Source organism: Gymnoscopelus braueri (assembly GCF_963280865.1).
Source record: "Gymnoscopelus braueri genome assembly, chromosome: 22".
Lineage (NCBI taxonomy): Eukaryota > Metazoa > Chordata > Actinopteri > Myctophiformes > Myctophidae > Gymnoscopelus > Gymnoscopelus braueri.
This window is the reverse complement of record NC_137624.1, coordinates 5,159,935-5,187,332: the sequence shown is the minus strand read 5'-3', so window position 1 is coordinate 5,187,332 and position 27,398 is coordinate 5,159,935. Positions and strand designations below refer to the sequence as shown.

General features: G+C 40.2%; 1 protein-coding gene and 1 long non-coding RNA gene across 2 annotated transcripts in view; one reads left to right on the top strand and one right to left on the bottom strand.

The window, feature by feature from the left end:
• The window catches only part of LOC308078321 (neutral amino acid transporter 9-like), a 49,242-nt gene that overhangs the window by 8,380 nt on the left and 13,464 nt on the right, over window positions 1-27,398 (bottom strand). Inside the window, exons 4-8 of the mRNA XM_080419439.1 lie at window positions 3,879-3,942; window positions 3,266-3,359; window positions 2,263-2,433; window positions 1,355-1,417; window positions 57-251 (exon numbers count right to left, since the gene is read on the bottom strand). Coding sequence (XP_080275565.1) covers window positions 57-251; window positions 1,355-1,417; window positions 2,263-2,433; window positions 3,266-3,359; window positions 3,879-3,942 — 587 coding nt within the window. The remainder of the gene's footprint in view (window positions 1-56; window positions 252-1,354; window positions 1,418-2,262; window positions 2,434-3,265; window positions 3,360-3,878; window positions 3,943-27,398) is intronic.
• On the top strand, window positions 19,093-25,446 carry LOC308078527. Its single transcript, XR_013932532.1, has 4 exons — window positions 19,093-19,205; window positions 20,071-20,216; window positions 22,721-22,769; window positions 24,062-25,446. It is a non-coding gene; the product is annotated as an uncharacterized lncRNA (long non-coding RNA).

Here is a 27,398-nt window from a genome sequence, read left to right as displayed (position 1 = left end):
CAAAAATGCCCCAAAAGGAGTGGGACCAAATGATTAGTTATTAAACACGGGCTTACCCAAGAAGGTGAACCTGGCAAAGAAGGAGGCCGAGCGGAAGTTGAGCAGAGGCAGCAGCAGGATGATGAGGTAGAGAGGTATGGTTTCTGTCTTGTTCCACCAGCGATCGAACATGGTTGTATCGTCTGTGGTGTTGCTGTTGCCGTCCCCCAAAACACTGCTGCCCAGAGGGCCCATGTGGGACGGACAGATCACTGGAGCATGCAAAACAGCACGTTAGGGCAGTAGTTCTCAAACGTTTTCATGTCAAGGACCCCCAAATTGATATATATTAGCCCACGGACCCCCCGTTTGAAAAGATATGCAGGGACCCCCATAAGAGAAGATTTTTACGGCGTGGCTCTATAGTTAGCAGCGGTGTTACTCAAACTTTTACATTTCAAGGACCCCCATTTGATACCATTATTTTATCTCCGGTACTCCAATCTACACAGTAAATTCATCAGTGTTAATTTAACCCATTAAGGCCTGAGGTTCCGATTCTACAAATGTCTTCTAAATCCTATGACAGTTTTCTGAAAAAACGTATGTCGTTATATCAGTGGTTCTCAAACTTTTTCATGTCAAGGACCTCCAAAATTATATCTATTTGGGCCGTGGACCATCTCAAACTATTTTGTTCCAGGGACCCCCAGAAGCAAAGATTGAGTTAAAAAAAAATATATATATATATTCAAAGATTTGCACACATTTTCACAAAAAAAAAAAAATTGCAGATCTACAAGCTCATAGCGCGGCTATGAGCTTTATCTGCTATTTTAGAATAGTCAAAGTATAAAATAATGGTTTAAGTGGTTAAACCATTTGTACACTCTCAGACATACATACTCATAAAGGTTCTATTGGTTCCCAACTATCAATCATTTAGCTGAGAAGCCCCTGGAACCCCCCTCAAGGACCCCTGGGGGTCCACCGGACCCCACATGAAGAAAGACTGCATTAGGGGTACGACATAGCCTGATTATCAGACTGAGGAGCTCACTCAGAGAGTGGGCGGGGTCTATGGTCTGGAACCAAGCTAGGTACGACAGCTAATCCAACACATCAATTTCATTACGAAAGACAATCAATTTAAATACAATGATTTTCCAAAATAGCAAACTTCCTGTTTTTGCTGATTGACTAGTGATTCCCACTGTGTCTGTGACTTGTGCCCCAGAAGATAAGCTTTCACGGAAATGAAATAAATGAGGCCATTATTGATCCCAGACCTTTAAGATTACAAAACCACAGATACAACTTGTCTTCAGTGGTATACTAGGTCATATAAACACCCTCATCATCAGTGTGATCTTACCTCGGTCCGAGCCGTTGGTCCCATAGTCTCCTGAATCACTCATACTGACATTGTAAGCATAGTCTGTGGACACAAAATACAAGTTTTAAATGACTAAACCAGAGCCCGATCATTTTTTCAAATCATCATCGACATCCAATGGCTTCCTGGGAAATCATAAATCATAAAACTACAACAATCAAATCAAACCGGCAGCACTATGGTGCCTTAACCCATTCAATCTGGGAATTTTTTATTTGAGCTATAACCATTGTTTTATACTTTGGCTATTCATAAATAGCAGATCTACAAGCTCATAGCGGACTACGAGCTTGTAGATCTGCTATTTGTGCAAATCTTTGAATACATATATATTTTAACATCAAATCTTTGCTTCTGGAGGTCCCCAGAACAAAATATTTTACAAATGTTTGCTTTAAAAATATACAGTATATATATTCAAAGATTTTCACACATTCTCACAATTTTTCTAAAATAGCAGATCTACAAGCTGAGTGCTTGTACATCTGAGCTTGTATATCTGCTATTTTTTAATAGCCACAGACATCTTAAATGACAGAAATGTGTTTCCAGATTGAATGGGTTAAATTAAATGCTGAATAGTGCATTTATATACAGTCTTTATCCAAAGCGCTTTACAATGTGCATTACATTCACACACCAATGGCAGAGGAAACCATGCAAGGCCAACCAACCTGCTCATCGGGAGCAGTTCGGGGTTCAGTTTCTTGCTCATGGGCACTTCGACAGTAATCCAGGATCAAACTGGGAAACCTTCCAATTCCCAAGTGGCCCCTCGACCTCCTGAGCCACTGCTTCCCCCATTGCATTGTATTAGTGCTCAATTATTATTCATTAAGTATATTCAACTCACAACTTGAATGCGACTGCTGCTGGCGGTTACTTACTATGGATGAATTTTCCAGTGTTGTAGAGGAAGTTGGACATCAGGACCCAGTAGACAACCATGGCGCCCATCAGAGACACCAGGGAGAACAACAGGCTGGACCACTGGCCAAACTTGCCAAAGTAGTACTTACACACGTCTGGAAACTCCCAGTCTGATGTAGAAATGTACGCTGTGGAGAGAGAGGGGGATAGAGAGAGAGAAATATATGTCAAGATATAGATAGTTTTATTTTGATGTTTCGGCTATTCAGCTTTCATATGGAAAAGTAAGACAAATAAATTGACTTTTAATTCGGAGTGCGACCGTCCTTTTTTTGATTTTTTTGGGAACAGTTTATTTGGACAACGCACCAGAGTGGTCAGAGCTCGGTGGTATAGAGATAAGTTTAACCCATTTAATGCAGGAACGCATCTGTGTCATTTTACAGCTACGAGCTTGTAGATCTGCTATTTTAGAAAAATCTCGAACATTTGAGCAAATCTTTGAATACAGATATTTTTTTAAACAACATTTTTAACTCAAATCTTTGCTTCTGGGGGTCCCTGGAACAAAATACTTTGATGGGGTTCGGCGTCAAAAAACATAATTTTGGGGGTCCTTGACATGAAAAAGTTTGAGCACCGTTGATAAAGCAACATACCTTTTTTTTTAACTGTTCTAAATATTTTGTTCCAGGGACCCCGCCCCCACGATGACAGCCTGTTTCATAATTGGCTGCGTGCCGATCTACAAGTTCACTGCGACGTGTTGTGAACTTGCAGATCTGGAGAACCAAGCATAAAGAAACAAGCATAAAATGACTTGTCTTAGTTCTACTGGATCTCTTCTCCACTAGTACCTCCCTAACATTTTAGTCTAGTTTTTAATTGTTGAAAAATTGTCAATATTTAGTCATAGTTTTAGTCATCATAGCTTAGTCTAGCTTTCATTTAGTTTTCGTCAGTGAAAGAATTTTTTTTTGTCATGGTTTTAGTCGACAAAATGAACCCTGGTGTAGTTACGTATGGACTTAGGTGACTTCAACACACGTAAACAGCAGTAGAGCATCAACAAGCCCATGGTGATGAGGATGATGATCCCCAACGTGAAGCCAGCCTGACGACAATAAACACACAGTCACACACAGAGCATCAACAAATGCCCTATTCTATACGTCATCACATGACAATGTCGTGCAACAGCAGCAAAAATCGACAATCTACATGCTCACAACACGCCGCAAAATGACACATTGTGAGCTTGTAGATCTGCTATTTTCGCACCTATAATGATGTGCCCAAAATAGACACCAGGTTAAAAGTGGTTAAGTGTGTCTGTGGATTTTATAAATATTGAAACAATGAAAAGCATCAACAAGAGCTTCCGTCAATTGGAACACGTTTTTCTTTTTTTCCATGTCCTGAAAAGTAACAGTTTGGGCCGTACAAATTGTTTCCACCTGACAGTTGATTGTTGTTCAAATGTAACAATTGATGAGGTAAACAAAAACATCCCTATGAGGAAAAAGCTCTTAATGCTGTGTTTCCAAGGGTTTCCAAGTTTTAAGAGGTTATTTAGAATTAGAATTAGGAGCTGTACAAACAGAACTCAAGTATGTGCAAACAGAATAATCACCTGTTTTATTCCCCAGGGTATACTGAGGATGGAAGTCCCCATCATCGTGTTCCAGATAGCGAATCTGACAGGTAGGAGGAAATGACATCATTAGAAACCGGAAACAGGGCAGGTCCGTTTGAGGTACTCGCGTTGTTTCCTCGTGCCTTAGCCCCGCATCCACAGAGGACAGAGGACAGGGGAATCGATCAGGTTGGCTTTTAAAGAATGGGGACGCTCCTCCCTCTGTCAGCGTCATTTTTAAGCGACTGCGATTACTTATGATGTGTCATTTTGTTTTGCTTTTCATGTCAAAACACAAAAAAACACAAAACCCAATCATGGTTAATATGCCCTCAACTTCATTAAAACATTTCAAAATTGGTGACATTTCCCTTTAAAATTTGGGTGACGGCTGGAGGATGGAGGAGGCACAAAATGTGAATATTTGAACTTGGCTATACTTGGCTATTGGCTCTACTTACATGGTGACAATACTGGGGTTTCTAGAGGCACGGTCTCCCGTATTACAATACCAGCAGTCTATCAGAGCTTCCAGTCAGTCTACTGAAGTAGTGTACTCTGCTGCTGAGGATTGCAGCCTCAGCAGACACTCTCTCCTGCGGAGCGTCTTCTACGATGTTGCGTGGCTCCACGTAGAACGGCCTGAGACACAGACACAGTTATCATGATGATGAGCTCTCTCTTATTACACTAACACTAACTAATAAAAGGTATCATGACGTTCAGTTTTATCACACATTAAAAGTCTTTGTCACGGTCATTCAAACGTGTATAGAAAACTTTAACAAGAAATTCCACTCCATTGATCCATGGCAGGTGTTTTTCTCTCACATTTCTAAAGCCTTTTCAACTGCAATGAAAAAAGAAATCTTTGCCTGCGGGTGTCGCTGGTGAGGGATTTTGCCTGTCAATCATCGCCTCTGCTCCGCCCCCCCCCCGCAAAGGAAAGGATAGGGGAGGGGAGGGGCGAGGAGGAGAATGGGCGGGATTAATCGGCTGTGACCTCACTGCCGAAGGGCCAAGCTCAGATTACTTTTCAGCCTAATTATTCAGACCCGTTTTCAAGTTTAAATAGGTAAAAAGTACCCTTTACATTTCTTTATTGGAACGAGGCTTCATGATATCCTCAGAAATAGCCATTTTAACGCAACAAAATGATTTATCATCATTTTAATTAATTCTGGTCTCTATAAAAAAGTGACACTTGTGGTGTTGGGGTCCGAAATGACCCGGCAGAGAAGTGTGGCTTATACATTTTTTGACGGACCCAGGGGGTCTGGCTTATATGAGGCTTTGTACCTGTTTCCTCCATACATGGGCATGGTCACTTTGTCCTTAGGCCCCAGCCATAAAAGTCTGTCCCCCTTTCGTCCATACATGGGCATGTTTTGTACCTGTTTTCTCCATACATGGGCAAAAAACAGGTTTTGGTCACTTTGTCCTTAGGCCCCAGCCATAAAAGTCTGTCCCCCTTTCGTCCATACATGGGCTGACACGTCATGTGAAGTCTGGGTCTGGCAGAACCAGGTCTCCTATTCTTAATTATTCTATTATAGCTAGATAACATCATTATCCATTGCCTTCATAATAGGAAATTTAATGAGTGAATTTTATAATAGAAAACGAGACATATTGAAAGATGAAACAATAGCCCTAACCCAACATAATATTTTAAAAGGTGTTTACATGGATATGAATGCATTACAAGTCAGCTATGAGGTGGGAGGAAAAAAATAATGAAAACCCGCTAACACCACAAGTGGATGCAGTTTTCTAACACAATGCAAGGGTTAAACATGTTGTAGACTAATTGAAAACACACGTCCCTATTTTTTTTTTTATTACATTTTCTTTCTATTTTAGAGATCATTGAAAAAACATATCAGTCACCAGAAGCAGGGTAGTGTTTTGCAATGAGTCTAACATGGTTAAAAGAGAGTGAATTTGAATGGACAGGAGGGTGGCATGTCTGATAATGAATAGCAAAATATTGAATCAAGCAACTTAAAAACTGTCTGGGGTGCACACAAAAGCCAGAGTAGACGTAAAGATGACCCCAGAGGTGTTTTAAAAGTGAAAGACCCCTTTAAAACCGGGAAAGCATCTGTCATTTCAGATTTGAGCTATATAGCAATATATAGAAAGTTTTTCAGAAAATAAATGTGCCAGATGCATCTGCTATGTTTAAAAAAAATTGAAACATTATCGAAAATGTTTTTTACACAAACCTTCTCTTCTGGGGGTCCCTGGCACAAACCCTTTTCAGGTGGGGGTCCGCGGCCAAATACATAATCATTTAGAAGGTCCTTGGCACGAAAAGGTTGGAGAACTACTAATTTAGAAGTCATTTATAGAATCGGCCTCAGGTCTTAATGGGTTAAGTCCACTAGGTTAGAGGGGAGTGTCCTGCCACTGTATTTTGCGTTTGATAGTGCGTTTTGTTTGTTCAGTGTGTTTTGTTTAGATTAGATGCTTTCTTTGTCCGGTTGGTGGGTTTTTGTTGTATTGATTACATTGATTTGGCACTCACCGATCCCTTCCTGTTTGTTTTTGTTCAGACACTCACTTAGTTTTACAAATAAACACTAAATTCACATCATCCATCAATTGCCTTCCTGTTTTTCACTGGATATGTTACTGTCCCTCAATCCCCTAGACCAGTGGTTCTCAACCTTTTCAGGCTGTGACCCCCCCCCCCCCCCCCCCAACACAACATAATCATATTTGAACTGGGGACCCCCCAACATAATCATATTTGAACTGGGGACCCCCCACCCTGACAAGCACTTATATTGCAGGAGTTGAGGCATTACATTTAGCATGACAAATGGAACCAAATGGACCCTTATATGTCTGTAACTTACAAGTTAAATGAACACTGATGATTTGAAAGTTTAGATTGGGGTCCCAGAGATTTAAATGTTTTTTGTTATTTTTCAAGTATGAAATGGGGGTCCGTGGCCAAGTGCTTTTTGAAATTAGGGATGTTGAGAATCACTGTATGTCCGTGATCATGAGCGTACCGTTTGATTCTGGAGTCCAGGGAGTCTGTGGAGCCGCGGTGGAAGCTGTCTTCCGTCCGTATGGAGCTCAACAGCGGTCTACAATCCTCCTCCATCGTCACACGGTGGGCCGACTGTCACAGTCTTCTACCTGAAAAACCACCGGTGGATAAAGTATTCAACCTGTTGTACCTGTTTCCTCCATACATGGGCATGGTCACTTTGTCCTTAGGCCCCAGCCATAAAAGTCTGTCCCCCTTTCGTCCATACATGGGCATGTTTTGTACCTGTTTTCTCCATACATGGGCAAAAAACAGGTTTTGGTCACTTTGTCCTTAGGCCCCAGCCATAAAAGTCTGTCCCCCTTTCGTCCATACATGGGCTGACACGTCATGTGAAGTCTGGGTCTGGCAGAACCAGGTCTCCTGGTCTTGTTTTGGAAGTGTGTTCTATTTATTATTCTTAATTATTCTATTATAGCTAGATAACATCATTATCCTGTCACAGTCTCAGACTGTGCCCGTCTAGGTGTTGTATTTCTATGTTGTGTTCTAGTCGTTCTGGTTCTATGTTGTCTTCTCCAGCTGTATCTCATGTGTAATCAGCCCTCATGCGTATATTAGTCTTGTTCCCCAGTCAGTGCTTGTCGGATCATTGTTTGTGTCACATCCTCTGTCTGTATGTTAGTCTGTAATAAAATCCCAATCTTGGGTTTGAACACTACTCTGCCTGGCTGTCTGCATTTGGGTCCTCACCACACCACCAGATCGTGACATATCCATTGCCTTCATAATAGGAAATGTAATGAGTGAATAGAAAACGAGACATATTGAAAGATGAAACAATAGCCCTAACCCAACATAATATTTTAAAAGGTGTTTACATGGATATGAATGCATTACAAGTCAGCTATGAGGTGGGAGAAAAATTATGAAAACATTTATTTTGAGTATTTTGGGCTGATTTAAATCACAGGTCAAATTTGTTCCGCTAACACCACAAGTGGATGCATTTTTCTAACGCAATGCAAGGGTTAAACATGTTGTAGACTAATTGAAAACACACGTCCCTGGTTCTGGTGACTGATATTAACCTTCTAAAGCGTGTTTTTTATTTTAATTTTTTTGCCGCGGTGGAAGCTCTCTTCCGTCCGTGTGGAGCTCAACAGCGGTTTACAATCCTCCTCCATCGTCACACGGTGGGCCGACTGTCACAGTCTTCTACCTGAAAAACCACCGGTGGACAAAGTATTCAACCACACCGCTTCATCATCAGGGACATACAATTAAACAATTACAATTTAGGCACAAACATGGGGAATACATTTGTTCTACTGCTATGCCACCAAATGTGGAATGCCCTACAAACAACCATCAAAAAGTGTGACTCCTTACCCTCCTTCAAAACTGCCATAAAAGAGCACCTATCTGCACTTTGTAACTGGTCCTAGAAAAGTCTTCTAAGCTTGACACCAGAAATGAAATTTCTTTCCCTGTACATAATATTCGTTTATTGCTTGCTATTCGTGTCGATGATTTCTTGTATGTTATTGCATGTCTTTAAATGTCTTGATGAATTGAATACACAGGACCACAATGGAAAAAAGCCCTTAGGGCTTTTTGTGTTTTAAAGGTTTCATGACATTCAGTTTTACCACACATTAAAAGTCTTTGTCATGGTCCTTCAAACGTGTATAAAAAGTTTTAACAAAAACTTCCACTCCTGTGACTTCACTGCCCAAGGGCCAAGCTCAGATTACTTTTCAGCCTAATTATTCAGAAAACCCCAGACCACAGAAAATCCACTGAATGTTCAAAGTTCAGATTTTTTGGGTGTAATTGAGGTCATAAAACCCCCCAAAAAATGTGAAAATGAATGTCACAGAACCTTTAACATCATTGTATAAGTGTACCACTGTACATTTTGCTAACTTAATGAAGTATTCAATCAATCAATTTAGCAGACACTCATATAGGGCTGTCACGATCATGACAATTTACTTAACTTTACTTATCTCTCCTGTCCGGCCGGAACCAGCTAAATCCAAAATGGTAATTGTTCAGGAAATGAAAAACTAAATATCAATTTTTCAGAAAATGAAGAAAACCTTAATATTTTTAAAACAAAGCAATACTGCCTCATCAAACTTGGTATTGTGACTTTATATATTATCAGATACTTGCATGTGTCATTATATTATCACCACTTTACCCAAATCCAGCTCAAGTGGAGTTAGGAGTTTTGTCCAAACACAAATCAAGCGCAAATGGAGTTAGGAGGTTTTGTCCATCATTGATAAGAACAGCTGGCAATGGATCTCAAAGCTCACAACACATCACAACGCATTGTGAGCTTGGAGATCAGCTATTTAAGCGCCATCCTCATATACTCATATACTAAGTATAGATCAAGCTGAATACTGTACTTAAACAACTTTTACTTGAACATGCATTGTAAACAACCATGGATCTAACTGTTACCACTGTTGTTCTTCTACAGTTGAGTGCAACAAACAATTCTGCCTCAATACTCAATCATGTATTTAACAAAAGCAATCATGGCACACAAACAATAAATAAATGGCATATAAATGCAAAATACATTCAGGAAAAATAGAATCTGTAGCCTATCAAATCTGTAGCCTACTGCACTAACAATAACAACCACAGTTGAATTTACCTATCCCTATCAACATTTTATTATCACACTGTTGTGTGTTGTGTGTTGCGTGTGTGTGTGGTGGGTGTTTCTTAGTGCTTTAGATTGTCATAAAAGCTGTGAAAGTCTTTTGGCATGATCTCCTTGAGCTCTTGGAGATGTTTGAAACAAACTCCTGCACACACTCATTCTCTGTCCATTAACATTTAAAAAGAAAACACGAGCAGATGACCTTTGTGAAGACACCCTTCTCCTCTTTACTGGGGTGACATCTATCAAACCTTGCACATACATTCTCTTCTCTTCCCAGTTTATGTCCTCCCAAAAGCATTGAAAGATCTTCTCCCTGTCTGCCTCATCAAGTTCACTGCAGTGATGCTTGGAGGACTTGACACACGCAGCAGACTGGCATCTCGGTCCCATCACCCGAGGCTCGTTGTTAACCTCTTCTCCCTTCCTCTTGCTAATGTAGGACTGTCCCATCATTCTTCTCCTTTTCCCATCATTCTTCCCTTCTTTCTTGCACTTTCTTCCTCCAGCTGTGTCTTCCTCAGCCACATCATGGGAATATAAAAACACAACAAAAAACAGTGTGTGTGTGTGTGTGTGTGTGTGTGTGTGTGTGTGTGTGTGTGTGTGTGTGTGTGTGTGTGTGTGTGTGTGTGTGTGTGTGTGTGTGTGTGTGTGTGTGTGTGTGTGTGTGTGTGTACTGTACATCTATTCACTCAACACTCATACATTGTGATGTCAATGTCAATACAACTCATCAATCATGAACACATTATTCAGTATTATACCTGGGACCACTTCCTCTCTCCTCATCCTCTGAGCTTGCCCAGTCCATTCCACATGCCTTCCCATACACCACCTGGACCATTGCACAGCCACACATTTCCTCCAGCAGGGACATACTGTAAAAAAAAATACAAACTGCTGATGAACAACTTATTGAATGATGGGCAATAACAGTCTGATAAGTTATTGTTATAGCTTGTTAACTAAGACTCCTCAGTCAGCTAACAACTATATTACTATTACAATAATGGTCAACATTTGCATGACTTGCATGAGTAATTAATGCCCTGATACTTCATGACACTGCTTATATAGGACTACAATAATGAGCAGGACTTTAAAATATTACAATATTTTTTTCAAATACATTGCTCTCCTCACAAAAACAGTACTATATATTTTAGAAATTTTCGTCAGAGGCGCCTTTTAATACTTTTCATAGGTTATTATTAAAAAATGTTTTACACATATGTAGAGGGGGTTCAATAGCGTTGATTTATGAAAAAAAAAAAAGAAGAAAAATGGAGTTAGCTGGTCCAGGCTGGACACCGACCTTATCTAAAGCTTAGATTTCTGTTTGGCTAATAGTTGAAAAAGCCGATCTACAAGCTAACAACATGTCACATTGCAGCGCGTTGAGAGTTGTGGATCTGCTATTTTTATATGTTTGAAAATGTATGAAAGTGTTTCAACATTATTATGACGATGCAAAATAATTGTGATTATCTCAAAAATATTTGTGATTAGGCGATTATGTAATAATTGTGACTGTCCTACTCTTATCCAGAGACTTACAATAAGCAAGGTGATCACACACATACTGTAGAATGCAGAGACAGTGTAGTGCTTCAGTAAACTATACAAAGTAAATTTTCTTAATGCGATGCTGTATTGAAGTATAGAAATGGTATTTTTTGCTGAAATGTTCAGAACTATCACAAAATAGTGAAAATAGCAGACCCACAAGCTCACACAAGCTCACACGCTTGTAAGCTGGCAGATCTGCTATTTTCACTATTTTTGAAATAGGGCATTAAGGAGTAGTTCACCCAAAACAATATTTTCACAGATTTGTTTTGTTTTGTCACATTCCTGAGCCAATAATTTCACTAATCCTTTAAGTGGTTAATAGTCATGAGTCAACTGAGGTTAATATACGTCAAACTTGAAAGTTGTCATGTGAAATAGCCAAATTGTGGCAATTATAAGTCTATATTTTATTATTTGCCACCAAGTGAAGTATTAGTTGTGTCATCTGAGTTGTCTCTCTGGTGATTGTGGCTTGACTTAAATGTTTTCCCTTCATTGAAATGGTTCAATGTGAAGCTGTATATGTCAATATATATTTAATGCACAACTCAAGTTGTATATTGTACAGTTTGAGTGTTTATTTAAATTGTCAGTAATTACAAATGTCACTTTGTTCTGGCATCTTATCAGGAGTCATTTCAAGCACCATTTTTAGTATTTCATTGTTCATGTCTTTATTTATATTAAATAAAACACATGATGTCATTCATTTTGTTTCTTTGGCAAAACTAAATGAGAAATACGAAAACAGAATTATACAACTTAACCACTTAAACTCCAGCCTCCTTATTGTGGGGAACTGGGCTTTCGCAGAAAATAGTAGATCAACAAGCTTGTGAGTTGTTGCGTGTGACGCGTTGTGAGCTTGTCGATCGGCTATTTTCAGCGAAAGCTTTCCCCACAACAACAGAAAACAGAAAATACACTAGTATAGAGCCCTGAGGGACTCCGGTCAACCATATGGGGTTTAAGTGGTTATGTGTTTTTTGTTTGTTTTTTGTATGGGATTGATGGCCGCCCGTCGGCCAATCCTGGCATCATGACTTTTTATAACCTGACAAGACCTGAAGAAAATAATTAACCATAGTCAGCACCATAGCCATTAACTATAGTCAGCACCAAAGTCAGCACCATAGTCAGCACCATAGTCAGCACCATAGTCAGTAGCATAGCCATCAACTATAGTCAGCACCATAGTTAGTACCTTAGTCATTTACCATAGTCATTAACCATAGTCAGCACCATAGTCATTAATAATAGTCAGCACCATAGCCATTAATCATAGTCAGCACCATAGCCATTAATCATAGTCAGCACTATAGCCATTAATCATAGTCAGCATAGTCAGTAGCATAGCCATTAACTATAGTCAGCACCATAGTCAGTACCTTAGTCATTTACCATAGTCATTAACCATAGTCAGCACCATAGTCATTAATAATAGTCAGCACCATAGCCATTAATCATAGTCAGCACCATAGCCATTAATCATAGTCAGCACCATAGCCATTAATCATAGTCAGCGCCATAGTCAGTAGCATAGCCATTAACTATAGTCAGCACCATAGTCAGTACCGTAGTCATTTACCATAGTCATTAACGATAGGCAGCACCATAGCCATTAATCATAGTCAGCACCATAGCCATTAATCATAGTCAGCAGCACCATAGTCAGATTGACCATATTCATTAACCATAGTCAGCACCATAGTCATTAACCAAAGTCAGCACCATAGTCATTAACCATTGTTTTTAATGTCATAACAATGTCATCACCATTTCTGTGGAGTGACTATTCGGTTTCATTTTTCATTTATTAGAACAAAACTGTAATTTTAACAAGAATAATGTATTATTATAGTGGAGAACAATGGGGCAAAAAGTGGCAAAAATGCAATTCTGTGGTCAATGACCGCTCAAGGTCACCAGAGGTCAGTCAGAAAGTGCTTCCACATCTGAAATCAAACCTTGGGGTATGTAGATGATATGCTGAAAGTTTCATGCTTCTTTAAATGCACAATTATTTTTGCTTAACTGCCCCACTAGCAAGACGCATTGTGAGGTTGCAGATCGGCTATTTTCGGCGCACAACACCGTGGTAGAACAGATAATATAAAATAAGCATTAAAATATTTTTATTTTGATGAGAGAGCAGAACCTCTCATGTCACACATCAAATTAATGCTTCACAAAATCACAACCATAGAGTTATAATATTATACGGTATAATATTATAACTCTGTGTCTGGTATAATTTATCATGTATTTACTCTAGGTATAATTTATAATTTATTTACTCCACATGTATAATTTATACCTAGAGTGGATTTCTATGGAGTTGTTCACGGATCGAGTGCATTCTCTCTTTTAGATAGGCATACTCTGCCTTTATTTTAATTCTATGGTCTGTGTCGCCCTCAAGTGGACAAAATCTATATATAAAATGCCAAACATTTGTTACAGCTTCTAACTGGTGACAAAATCTTTTTCCTGTCTTAAAATGATTTCATTTCATTTTAATTATGCATAAAATGTGAAGATTACAGACCACTCAATGAATGTACCCATTGAATTAACTTTAAAGGCCCGATATAACCCATGACTTTTTTTTTCATTGTATTATTTCATTCCTGAGGGTTATTATAGTTCATAGATCATAGCCCAACCAGTGCAATTTACCAGTTGGAATACCCGGCGGTATTTAAGGTGCCAATGTACCCATAAAAAAAAAACCCTGCCACCAATTTCTGCCTCAAAATGACTTGATTTCATTCTCGAGGGTTATATTTGGAAAAAAATATACAACCCACCCATTATACCAGAGTAATACCTGGTTGAGGGGTAAGGATTAGACGTTAATAAACTGGGGAAATGAATAGATGTGAATAATATTTTGTCTTTGCTTTAAAGTGACAACAATGAATACAAATACATTTGTTTGGTGTGCAGTGGTGACTCCAAACGGGTGTATCAACAAATATATATATTTTTTTAATTTGTATTAATAATAAAACATAATTAATAATATAGCAGCTAATGTATTATGTATCTTTGCTTTATTGATTTAGAGGGCGGGGAAGGGAAGGGAAGCAACACAATGCAAATTGTATACATTATTATTCTACCATTTCTTAATTCATTGTCAGAAATCCCATCAACAAGATGCAGCTGAGTGAGGTCTAAAAATAAAAGCCTGGAGATCGAGGCTAAAGTGAGGTCTGACTTGGACGTCGTATCGACGTTGTATGGAGGGTACAAGGGGACATCGTGTGGACGTCGTTTCGACGTTTTGTTAGAAGAACCACAGTCTATGGTTAGAACGCAGCTGAGGTCCGACTCGGACGTCGTATCAACGTTGTATGGAGGTTACAAGGGGACGTGGTGTGGACGTCGTTTCGACGTCTTGTTACAACGCAGCTGAGGTCTGACTCGGATGTTGTATCAACGTTGTATGGACGTCTTTCCGCGACGTCGTCCTGGGACGTCTTTTTGCAACGTTTATATAGAGTTCTGACTTGGACGTCTTTTGGACGTCGTATGGACGTTGTTGGTCCGTTGGTTGTGCGCCCACGCCGCCCAGTGAAACGAGAGTTGAAAACACGTCATATTAACTACCCAGACAGCACCCAGCGTCGCTGCGACGTCAGAATAAGAGCGTCATATCGCCGATACATCGCGTTACATTTCTGTGCATAGCGTGGGTGTTGCTAGGGGATCGGCAGAGCGACTTATTTTCCCTGCGTTGGCTATGTAGGGGCTATGTTGCTGCTACATCGGTGCTATGTCGCGTTCAACAGGATGGATTTTAATCAGAGTTAAATAGTTGGCTCACTTGCCTTTCACGCCACAGGGAGGCGCTAACCTCGCGTCACCAGTCTAGGGATGAGCTGTGAACCACTCCCACCTTACTAGCTGCTCGTCAGAGCCCAGCTGGTGATACAACAACACTTTCTCCGGCCGACTTTCTCCTCATTTCAGCTGTTTAAAACAGGTTTGTAATGTAAAACATCACAGTTATGCACTAGAAATGGTTAGGATATGTTCTAAACTTCATAATTTCATGGATGATATGTCAAATATGTTTTTATTTTTTAGGTTATATTGAGCTGAAAACTTCAGTTCTGTTAGTAGCCTACGTCACGCTAGACTAGACACTACACAGGGCGGTACCTGTTTTATGGCTACACATGTTTTTCTATTTATATTCGACTTATTGACAGCTTATTTTTTAAGATAATGGTTCAAAATGACACATTGTACTGTACACATGAGGAAAAGAGTGCCAGGCTTAGCTTATATGCTCCTAGCCCTGTTTGGAACCTCACTCTCTGTACGAAAGCTATCGTGGAGAGGGGACCGTACCTATGTTCCCCAGGTTCTATGTTCCCCAGGTTCTATGTTCCCCTCCCCCCCAAAAAAGGTTCTATGTTCCCCGGGTTCTATGTTCCCCGCTCAACCAAAAAAGGGTTCTATGTTCCCCACTCATCCAAAAAAAAGGTTGTATGTTCCCCACTCGACCAAAAAAGGTTCTGAAAAAGCTTCTATGTTCCCCACTCAACCAAAAAAAGGTTCTATGTTCCCCGCTCACCCAAAAATGCAGGAAATGGTGAGACATTTAAAAAGGTTTAAATACATGTATTTATACCCATTAGTTATTTGTAATTTTTCAGTTTTTAAAGTGTCAAAATATCATGTTTTGAAAACTTCTTTGACATGACTCAAAATCTATTTGGGGTGTCACGATACATTAATTTCACGGTACATATGATACGATACACGATATTGGGCTCACGATATCGATACGATATTATTATCATTTTTACTATCATCAACATTGGCCATCATCTTCAATTTCAAAGTGCTTAATTTATAAAGCATATAAAAAAAGTTACAAAGTTTTTTACACACAAAAATAAATACAACTAGAAAAAGTGCTCCTCGGAGCACAGGTCTACGCCAGGTCAGGTACGTTATTGTGGCCTCCTGGTGGCGGTATAATAAGCCAATGTGAAAAGGGTGCCATTTCTTCCTAGGCCTTTCACGGCAATCGGACACTGCATTTATGATTTGTGACATTTTGTTCCAAAAATGTGTTTTGCTAAATTAGACCTGCTGGTGGCGCTATAACAGGCCAATGTGAAATAGGTGGCATTTCTTCCTCGGCCTAGTGGGAATGTGCGTGTGAAATTTCACGGAAATTGCAAGCTGCGTTCATGATTCGAGGCATTTTGTTCAAAACGGACCAATCCTGCAAACTTTAGCCAAGCCAACCTTAGCCAATCAGGATGGAAATCGGACAGATCCGGGTTGATCACATGACTATAGAGATACTGTGGAACGATTTGCATGGCGTTTGGATAAAATCTGTAGGAGTAATGTAAAAAAATGTTTTTTGCACAAATCGGCCTCCTGGTGGCGCTATAACAGGCCCATGTGAAAAATTTGGGGCAGAGGTTCTGAATTGGTATCGAGGGAGTGTATGTGCATAGTTTCGCAGCGAGCGGGCTAATGGTGCCGGAGATTAGCTGGTAACACACGGACAGGACACACACACGGACGGACGGACGGACGGACGGACAGGGGGTAAAACATACTCTCTCGCAGGGCCGCATTAAGGCCCCTCAGGGCCGTGGAACTACACCAAATCAAAGGCCCCCCCTCAACATTAATCGGACAATATTGGGTGCGTTCACGCGCACGTGCGTTTGGTGCACGTGCCACCGCCAGCACGATCGGTGCTGACACAGGCACTGGGCAGAGCCTTTCCAACTTCAGTCTATGCTATAACTACAGTGTCTATCATTACAAATTACATTTATTATTAAGGAGGTTACTTTATGGTCATTACAGTCGTAGCCTACTAGACATATGGTGATGAGATGGGTAACAAATGTTTCATATTTATTTTCTTATTCTTCATAAGAAATTCAACAATTCAAGTTTAGAATTGAGAAAACAATACTCAGCAGAGATGGTAAAAGTACTACTCACTTTCTTTACTTAAAGTAGAAGTATCCTCAGATACATTTACTTATGTAAAATGCGACTTTAGTAAAAGTACTCATTCAACTAATTACTCAAGTAAAAGTACAAAAGTACAGGCTCTGAAATGTACTTGAAAAGTTAAAGTAAAAAGACCTCTTGAAGTCTACCGCAGTGGTTCTCAACCTTTTTACCACCTCAGAAAATAATATTATGGCTCACCTTTATGACCGACTGATGTTAAAATACAGTAGCGTAGACCTACTACCCCATCCTATTCAGCTATTTGCACAGTACAAATGTATTAAGAATATGTCATTTAGATTTTCACAGTGTACATTATGGTAGCACTAAGACAGACAGACAGACAGACAGACAGACAGACAGAGATGACATTAACAACCGTGAGCTACATTATTCAAACACAGCACGTGAGATACAGTCTAAGCTAAGCCTACTTCAAACAAACACACACACGCACACACATCTTCATTGTAAGGTTAACTCACCATGCTGCGCCGAGGTTCAAAGAGTTTAATGCACGGCACTTCCAAAGTTTGTACAATGTTTAAGTCACAGGAGCTGGTTTTCATATCGTAAATATGAACGTTGGCCCAAATCTTGCGTTTAATCCACATGGTTCTTGTTTATTTGTGTTGCTGTCACAGACCATGATAGCAGAGTCATACTGGTTAACAGAAACAAACTTACCCTAAAAGCGGAGGATTTCAAAATAAGAGCCGCTTGTAAAGATTAGTCGACAGTAGTTTAATTTTTTTGTCTACTTACAGGAAGTAGAAGTGACACATCAGTACCAGCGACGTATGCAAGAGGTTTGCATCTGTTCTGCCGCGCAACATTAAAACTAAAGCAACATATGTTTCTAAATATATATAATTCACACAGCAGGGCCCGAATGTATACATTTTTATAAATAAGAAGAAGAAGAATATATATAATATTATAATAAAATAATATAAATTTAAAACAAAATTACAATAATATATATATTTTTTAAATACATAATTCACACAGGGCCCCTGCAGGCTGCAGGCCGTGGAACACAAGTTCCACTAAGTTCCGCGGTTAATGCGGCCCTGCTCTCTCGCCATGCCTTTCGGCCTGGTGGAGACAATTATGCAAGCTTAAAGGACAACCCATCTTCACCCATTTTCATATAATTGGTCCTCACCAATGCTTATTATCATTATGGTACAATTTTTGTCCAAGATGGCCACCAGGGGAAAGGGGCGGGCAAGTTTCTGATAGTAATTTCTCCCCATTATGTTCAGTTGTGTGTGTTCAGAGATGTTATTAATAATTGGAAATTAAACATTTATTTTGGGTGAGCGGGGAACATAGAACCTTTTTTTTGTTAATGGGGAACATAGAACCTTTTTTGGGGTAAACGGGGAACATGGAACCTTTTCTTTGGTAAAAGGGGAACATAGAACCCAGGGAACATAGAACCTTTTTTGGTAAGTGGGGAACATAGAACCTTTTTTGCGGGGAACATAGAACCTGGGGAACATAGAACCTGGGGAACATAGAACCTGGGGAACATAGGTACGGTCCCGTGGAGAGTGAGGGTCACTGTGTGTATATATTGGGCCTTGAGAGAGAGGTGTGTGTGTACTAACCTGACATGTTGGAGATGATTCTTGAACAAATTGAATGATAAATAAATGGTAATTTATTTATTTATTTAGTATAATGTTGTGTATGTATTTTTATGTGATGTCTATCTGCTCTGTTTTTGTTTGATTTTTTTATAGGCTTTTTTTTTTTTAAACAAGAGCCTTACTGTTGTCATGTTTTATATAATTGAAAAATGCAAAAAATAAGGGGAAAAAGGAGGAGATTGGTACTGGAACAGAACTAGTATTATCTGTTAAAACTGTTATTGTGTGTCATGCTTGGTGCCTTTAGATTTTTGGCTGATGGCTGCTGGGACTGATTCTGTGACCTATGAACTACGAATGAGACACATGACCAGACAAGACCACGGACATACAGCCAGTGACCGGCGACCACAGGGCACGAGGGATCCAGGCTGAGAAAGTATGCTGTGCATCTGGTACGTTCAAAGTGACTCTGTATCTCTTGTACATTCTTGTGTCTTTCTTCACCAGCGACTATATAGACGCCTTAACAGACTACGTCACACTAATAAGAACCAGTTTGCGCACGCAGGCCGGCACCAACTGAACCCCACTGCTCATAAGATGCGATGTAAAAGTGGTCACAGCCTCACGTGTAAAAATGCATCCCATCAAACTTTCAGATGCTGTTTTTCTCCCAGTGTGGAGGAAGAATGCTTAGGATTTTTACTGTGATCTCTCGCTCTTGAAATATATAATCCTTGGTTTCTGTTGTGTGTAAACAATAATAGCAATTCAAAACAGTTGTCCCCCAAACCCCACCTCCAGTGGCTGTCATAAGAATGGAGGGAGCGCTCTATGATCATGGCACCAGAACCTGCTCTTGCTCACGCAGCTGCAGCCCGTCCGTCCCGCAAAGGTGTCGTGCGCAGAGAACGTCTGAGAACAGCAGACCTCCAAGCTCACAACAGTCTCATCCGCGACGTGATTGTGAGCGTGTATATCAGCTGTTCTCGGCACGCAATACCGTTGCGGGGTGAAGTACATATGTCTCACTAGGACGCACCTCACTAGCCAACACACAAGAGGGGGTTGAATGAACTAAAACCAGCGCACCCCAAAACAGCAGGTTTGGGGTTTGGAAATCTGTTGGGAATTGATTACATGAAGCAGTCACCTGTGCGTCCAGTGTCAATGTTTGTTAACAAATAATTGGTCTATACTACACTGACTACTTATATTGACACATCAAAATGTACACTTTGTTCAATTGTAAACTTTTGTTGTATTGCCAAGTGTTCCATTTTTCTTTTTTTGGGACTTTTCTGACTTTATTTATAGGTATAGTGGAGAAGGACAGGAAAAAAGATGTGAGAGATGGGGAGAGACGTGCAGATCGTCGTGAACGGGACTCGAGGCCTCCCATCTTTTTAAGCAGCTCAGCCAACACCAGACATTTCTGAGACTTGTATCCCAACAACCTGAATGTGAGTTTTTAATTTTGATGCCTTTTTATTCAATGGTGTCCTCTTTGTAGCTGAAGACTGAAGACTATCTATTCCACTGTACATTTGTAATAATTATCCTCTCTAGGTAACATGCTGGCCATGCAAGCATGTTACCTAGAGAGGATATGTTGTGCTGTTGACAGCCCCTCTCCACACCAGGTATACTTAAAGAAAGGCTATCTTGATTGACTTATGATCCCTACCACCTAAGCCGTTTTTAATAAGCTACTGTGTGTGTGTGTGTGTGTGTGTGTGTGTGTGTGTGTGTGTGTGTGTGTGTGTGTGTGTGTGTGTGTGTGTGTGTGTGTGTGTGTGTGTGTGTGTGTGTGTGTGTGTGAACTAACCAAACAACAGATGTTTCTTGACAAAAAATAACTAATTGAATGATAAACAAATGTTTATTTTTAAAAATAGACTGATAAAGGTACAGAGAAACACAGCAACCAGTACCATATGTTCATTTCATCTGTTAATACTGACATTTATCTGTTATTGTGTGTCATGCTTAGTGCCTTGAGATTTTTGTCTGATGGCTGTTGGTACTGATTCTGTGATCTATAAACAAGACATATGACCAGAGAAGACCAAGGATATGCAGCTAGCGGCAGGCGACCACGGCATGACGGGACTTAAGCAGCTCAGCCAACACCAGACACTTCTGAGACTTATCAGTGATCACCCAACACCTAAATGTAAGTTTTCAATTTGTATCTTTTTTTTATTCAACGTGTCCTCATTGTAGCTAATTATGAAGACGATGTATTCCACTGTACATATGGAATAAGTATCCTCCCAGGTACATGCCGGCCATGTCAAATATGCTGGTGACAGCCCCTCCCCACACCTCAACACCAGGTATACTTAAAGAAAGGCTATGTTGATTAATTCATAGTCCCTAATCCCCTGAAGCAAGCCCATTTTATGACCATGCATACACCTCATGGTACACTAGTACCATGGTACACTTAAGGCATTAAAAGCAAAACTTCAGACCTCCCAAAACAAACTGATCAGGTTACTACTAAACCTCACACCTAGGACGTGTGTGTGTGTGTGTGTGCGCGCGCGCGCTCCGGCACCGTTGGCCCGGTCGCTGCGAAACTGTGCACACCCACTCCCTGGATGCCAATTCAGAACCTCTGCCCCACATTTTTCACATGGGCCTGTTATAGCGCCACCTGGAGGCCGATGTGTGCAAAACCCATTTTTTCCTATTACTCCTACAGCTTTTAACTAAACGTCATGCAAATCGGTACACAGTATCTCTATAGTCATGTGATCTACCCGGATCTCTTCAATTTCCCATATTCCATCCTCATTGGCTCATTGGCACATTCCCACTTGGCCGAGGAAGAAATGCCACTTAAAACTTTTCAAATCAGCCTCATGGTGGCGCTATAACAGGCCGATTTGCATTTTTAACTATAACTGCACCGATCTGCGTGAAACTTTGCACGCACACTCCCTAGAAGCCAAGGAAAAACATCTGCACTGCATTTTTCACATTTGCTTTTTACAGCGCCACCAGGAGGCCGACTTATGTCAAATAAATTTTTGGATATTAATCCTTCTTATCCAAACATCACACAAATCGGTACACAGTATCTCTATAGTCATGTGATCAAGACGCATCTGTCCGATATTTCATATTCCATCCTGATTGGCTAAGGTTGGCTTCCAAAGTTTGCAGGATTGGTCCGTTTTGAACAAAATGTCTCAAAGCATGAACGCGGCGTGCGATTTCCCTGAAAATTTGCACGCACATTCCCACTAGGCCGCAGAAGAAATGCCACCCTTTTCACATTGCCCTGTTATAGCGCCACCAGCAGGTCTACTTTAGCTAAACACATTTTTGGAACAAAATGCCTCAAATCATGAATGCATGCACATTCCCACTAGGCCGAGGAAGAAATGCCACCCTTTTCACATTGGCCTATTATAGCGCCACCAGGAGGCCACAATAACCTACCTGACCTGGCGGAGACCTGTGCTCCGAGGAGCACTTTTTCTAGTTATACTATAGGGTGGGATGGCTCAGGGTAGAGGACAGAGTACAGCAACTTGCAATGGGCCTGGTCTTCAATATACTCAAGGGATCATTGAGCCCATGTACCTGTCTAACTGCTTCAAGAACGTGAGAGACACATGCAGGCCCAACATCAGAAGGAGCTCCACTGAACTCGTTCAACCCAGATTCGGCACAAACTTGGGGTTAAATTTGTTCTGTTATGCCACCAAAGTGTGGAATGCCCTACCAACACCCATCAAAAAGTGAGACTCCGTACCCTCCTTCAAAACCGCCATAAAGAGCACCTGTCTGCAATTTGCAACTGGTCCTAGACAAGTCTTCTAAGCTTGACACCAGGAATGTATTCAATCAATCAAAATGGCTTGATACCGTAATGTCAATCTTTACAGCAGCTATAAGTATAAATGTCAAACCACATAACATTGAATTTATTTCATTGTGTTTTCCGCTGTAGATCTTGAAAGTACTCTCTACTGCACATCAAGAGCCAGAACAAGCACAAGGTATCTCTATATGTATATATTAAAATATTGTTTATGTTGACTGTTTTTGTTCATTCGTTTTCTCACATGCATTATCAGGCCAAAAACTAAATATGCTCTAGGCCCTCTTGAAGAAAACGGCACAGGGCTAACAATCTGTAGAGCTGGAAAGTGTTAAACTGTATTTTGTATTCAACATTGGGACCATATTCCTTTACAGCAAAGAGTGAAGACTGCACAAGGTACATTTTAGCCACATTAACCCTATAGTCCCTATTCTGGACACGTCATAATAGACAAACCATCTGTGAAAGTTGCCGATCTATAGCTCACAACATGTCGCGTTGCAACGTGTTGTGAGCTTGTAGATCAGCTATTTTCGGCACAATGGATTTGGTGTTGCAGTGATGGCATCGAAGAGATGCAAGGCTTTAACTAACACCATATTGGTGTATATCAGTGGTTCTCAACCTGTGGGTCGGGATCCCCAGGGGGGTCCCCACATGATTTTGGGGGGGACCATTACTGCATCAAACTATACCATAAACGGGTAAAACATTGGCCAAATTGTCAAATAGCCTAATATAACAAAATTGTGAAAATAGCCGATCTACAAGCTCACAACGCCTCGCAACGTGAGGCATTGTGAGCTTGTAGATCTGCTATTTTCACAATATTTATCTGTGGAACCGAGTCAAACTAAATTGAATGCCTCAACTCCTTACATTCCAAGTGCTTATCAGGGTGAGGGGGTCCCCAGTTCAAATATGATCATTTTGGGGGGTCACGGCCTGAAAAGGTTGAGAACCAGTAGTGTATATAACACCATATTGGGAGGCTTCCACGACGAGGTGGTCATATTAATGCTCTTCTCCTTAAACGGGAGAATGGCGAAAGCCTGAAACGTCACAGCAGCACTCGGGTGCAATGAAGCACTTTGCAACAGGAGCCCACAGTGTGCAAGCCTTTTTTGTTTTACAACATGGGAAGAGCGCCTTAAGGAAGACAGCCACTGGGGCGCCCGCTGGCCTAGTGGTCCTTTGCTGGGTGTCACCCCCCATCTCTCTCCCCGTTTCCTGTCAGTCTACTTTCCTATCAATAAAGGCAGAAAAAGCCCCCAAAAATATCTTAAAGAAAGACAGCCATCCATTCTGTCAGTGGAAGAGTTATCTGTTGATTGCTTCTTCACGGTGTACACATGTGATTGATAAGATGTATAGTCATGAAGGATTTTTTTCCCTTGTCTGTACTACGCAACATCTACAGTGTATTTGCTGTTGATGTTTTTTTGTTTGTTTGTTTTTTCATTGCAGAAGCCATTGGGACTACATGTACAAGCTACAAAGCATCAAGTCAACAGCGCCATGACCGATCACTTCAAACAGGCTTCAGGTCGAAAGTGGTGGTGGGGGCTAAAGAAACGGACTGCAATCAACAACAGAATGAAGTGGTCTTCTTGTCTTTGTGGGCTCCTCAGCTTTATCATATCGTTAGCGTGAAACAGAAACCTTGCATGTCTAAAACTGTTTCGTTTTCAGGAAATGGGGAAAAAGAACCTGTGTTCCAATGTAGTATTTAGTCACAAGCTCTTTTCATTGGTTAAATATTTTTTAAACCCACAGACACACTTGACCACTTTCGCTTTACATTTTTTTTTTAATGGCAGATCTATAAGCTCACATTCTGTCGCTATGCGTTGTGAGCTTGTGGATTCACTGTTTTTGCTACTTAAACTCATGGTTCAAGGTTGTTTTATGTTGTTACATCTTGTGCACAGGTAGATGGACTGCATTTATGCATTTAACGCCTTTATAGTCTTTCCGGCCCTTCAAATCGCTGTACGATGTACTTCACATTCACCCATTCACACACCGATGGCGGAGGAAACCATGCAAGGCACCAACCTACTATCGGAAGCAGTAGGGGTTCAGTGTCTTGCTCAAGGACACTTATGATACTTAGCCAGCTTCCTTCCTCTTGTATGTCAAAGTAGGGCATTCATTTACTAAATATTCTAAAATAATAGTCTGCACACTATGGCTTGCAGGGCACCCAGTTAAAAGCTTTATTGGGTATATCAGAGGTCTTCAACATTTTTCAGGCCAAGGACCCCTTAGCTGAGCGAGAGATGGAGCAGGGACCCGCCGCTACATACTGGATTCATGTTAAATGTGTGTTTTCAGACATTTAACCACTTAAAACCCTCAATACTTTGTAAGCTTGAGCTTTGACCTGCTCTTTTTTTCCCTGTACACAAAACCTCTTTGCCGAAAATAGCAGATCTACAAGCTCGTATGCTATTTTCGGCTAATGTTCCACCCAGAATAGGGATGCAAGGGTTCAAGTGGTTAATGTAAAAAATGAGAAAAAAAATCCCTATCACACAAAGATTTGGCGGCCCCCCTTCAGTATCTCTGAGGGGTCCTAGGGGTCCCGGAGCCCCTGTTGAAGACCCCTGGTGTATATCATACAATAAAGCTTTTGACTTGGATCCCTGCAAGCCACAATGCAGACTATTTTAAAATTGCCTGTAATTTTTGACATTTGTGACATTCTGCATAATGAGTACTTTTACTTTTGGTACTTTAAGTACATTTTAATGCCAATACTTTTGTACTTTTACTCAAGTACATTTTGAATTCCGGACTTTTACTTGTAACAGAGTACTATATTGCAGTATTGATACTTTTACTTAAATAAAAAATGTGAGTACTCTTTCCACCACTGGTGTTGTGACTTGTGACACTGCACTTTTTGGACTTGTTTTATTTTTATATATTGCTCTGTATATTATGATTATATTTGCACTGAAAATAACAGACTACATAAAGAAAAAGGTTTCGTACAAAGCTTTGCTAAATGTTTCTTTGTTGAAATGACAGGGAAAAGGGTATTGTGAATGAAGTAGAATTTTGCAGAACAATTTTAAAAGGTATAGTAAGAAAATGTGTCATTTCTATGCAGTGGTAGGCTAAACAATGGAAAACTATTACTGTTAAACTAACTTATATTTAAATATCCAGAGACCAAAGACATTTTAATTTATATTTATCATATGAAAGGCTTCCATTACCAGGTACAGCAGGTAAGGACTTTTTCTAATAAATGATTTATTCATTTTAGATTTTTGGAAAATATTAACCATCATAAAACAATGTTTGCACATGTAGAGTAGTGTAGAATAAGTGTAGAATGGACAGCGTGAGAAGAGAGGATAAAGAGAGGACAAGGAGAGAATGAGGAGAGGGTGAAGGGAGGATAAGCGTCCAACCGTCGGAATTAAGATCGCACAGAGAGAGCAGCGATGTCGGCGCAAAAGCGGCCAGCGACGTCGCGGAGACATCTTCCCAGTGAGCAAACGCTCCCCACGCGACATAGCCCCCCTACAATGCTACAGAGGGATGTAGGCATAGGCACTACATCGGCGCTATGTCGCTGTGCTGTCTGGGTAGTCTTTGTGCAAGTACAATTTTGAGGCATTTTTACTTTACTGGAGGATTTCCAATTTTCAGTACTTTTACTTCTACTCCTCCACTACATCTCAGAGGCAAATATACAATTATTTGACAACTTTAGTTAGTAGTTACTTAAGCTTACTTTATAGATTTTGATTATTATTACAGAACATACACTTCAGCTCTGTATAAATTTCGTCCATTTGAAAATAGCAGATCTACAAGCTGCGACGTGTTGTGAGCTTGTAGATCTGCTATTTTCAAAAGGCTTTATACATTTTATATACACCTGTATAATGAGCACTTTTACTTTTGATACTTTAAGTATATTTTGATGCCAATACTTTTGCCCTTTTACTCAAGTAAATGTTTAATTCCGGACTTAGGCCTACTTGTAACAGTATTTCTATGATGTTTCAAAATGTATTCTAAAAAATCGTAGATCTACAAGCTCACAACTGTAGATTGGCTATTTTCAAATAGCCGAAATATATATTAGATAGCATGTTATTAGGTTCATTTGTTGACCTGACATCCTTTGTATGGTGGGGTCCTTGGTGGGGTTCCAGGGGGTCCCCAGCAAAATGTGTTAATACAGCATCACAATCAGTTTAACTACTTTAACCATATTTTATACACTGGCTATTCAGAAATATAACTAGGCCTACATCAATTTGGAAACTTTACTAGTTACGTACTTTGTAGATTCAGATTATTATAAAACATACATTAATCACTTAAGCCCCATTTTATATTTAGTCATTCTGTTCTACAAACTGTTCTAAATAGCTGTTGTTGAACAGTTATTTTCAATAAGTTTGACACATTTTAACAAATTGCAGTCTCTCTTATTCACCACTGGAAGGCAGTGTTTGATCTGTAAATGACCAGTTATCTACTCTAACTCTGTGCTTTCATAGATTATAGAAGTCATTTCAGAGTCAGAAGTGGAAACTTGTTTATGGAAATGGAATATTCTCATGAGTTTTTAAACATAAATAGCAGAGGATGTGTCGATTGTGAGTTGTTGCTTCAAAGGTTATTGGTTTCTGGCATCATTTTGTAAACATTTGTAGATCTGCTATTTTCAGCAAAGATTTGAGTGGTTTTCAAAGTGGGGTCTTTTTTGGGGTCACATTTTAAGAGGCCAACTCATGTAATTTAACCTCGTCCAACAGATGGTTGCTATAACAAC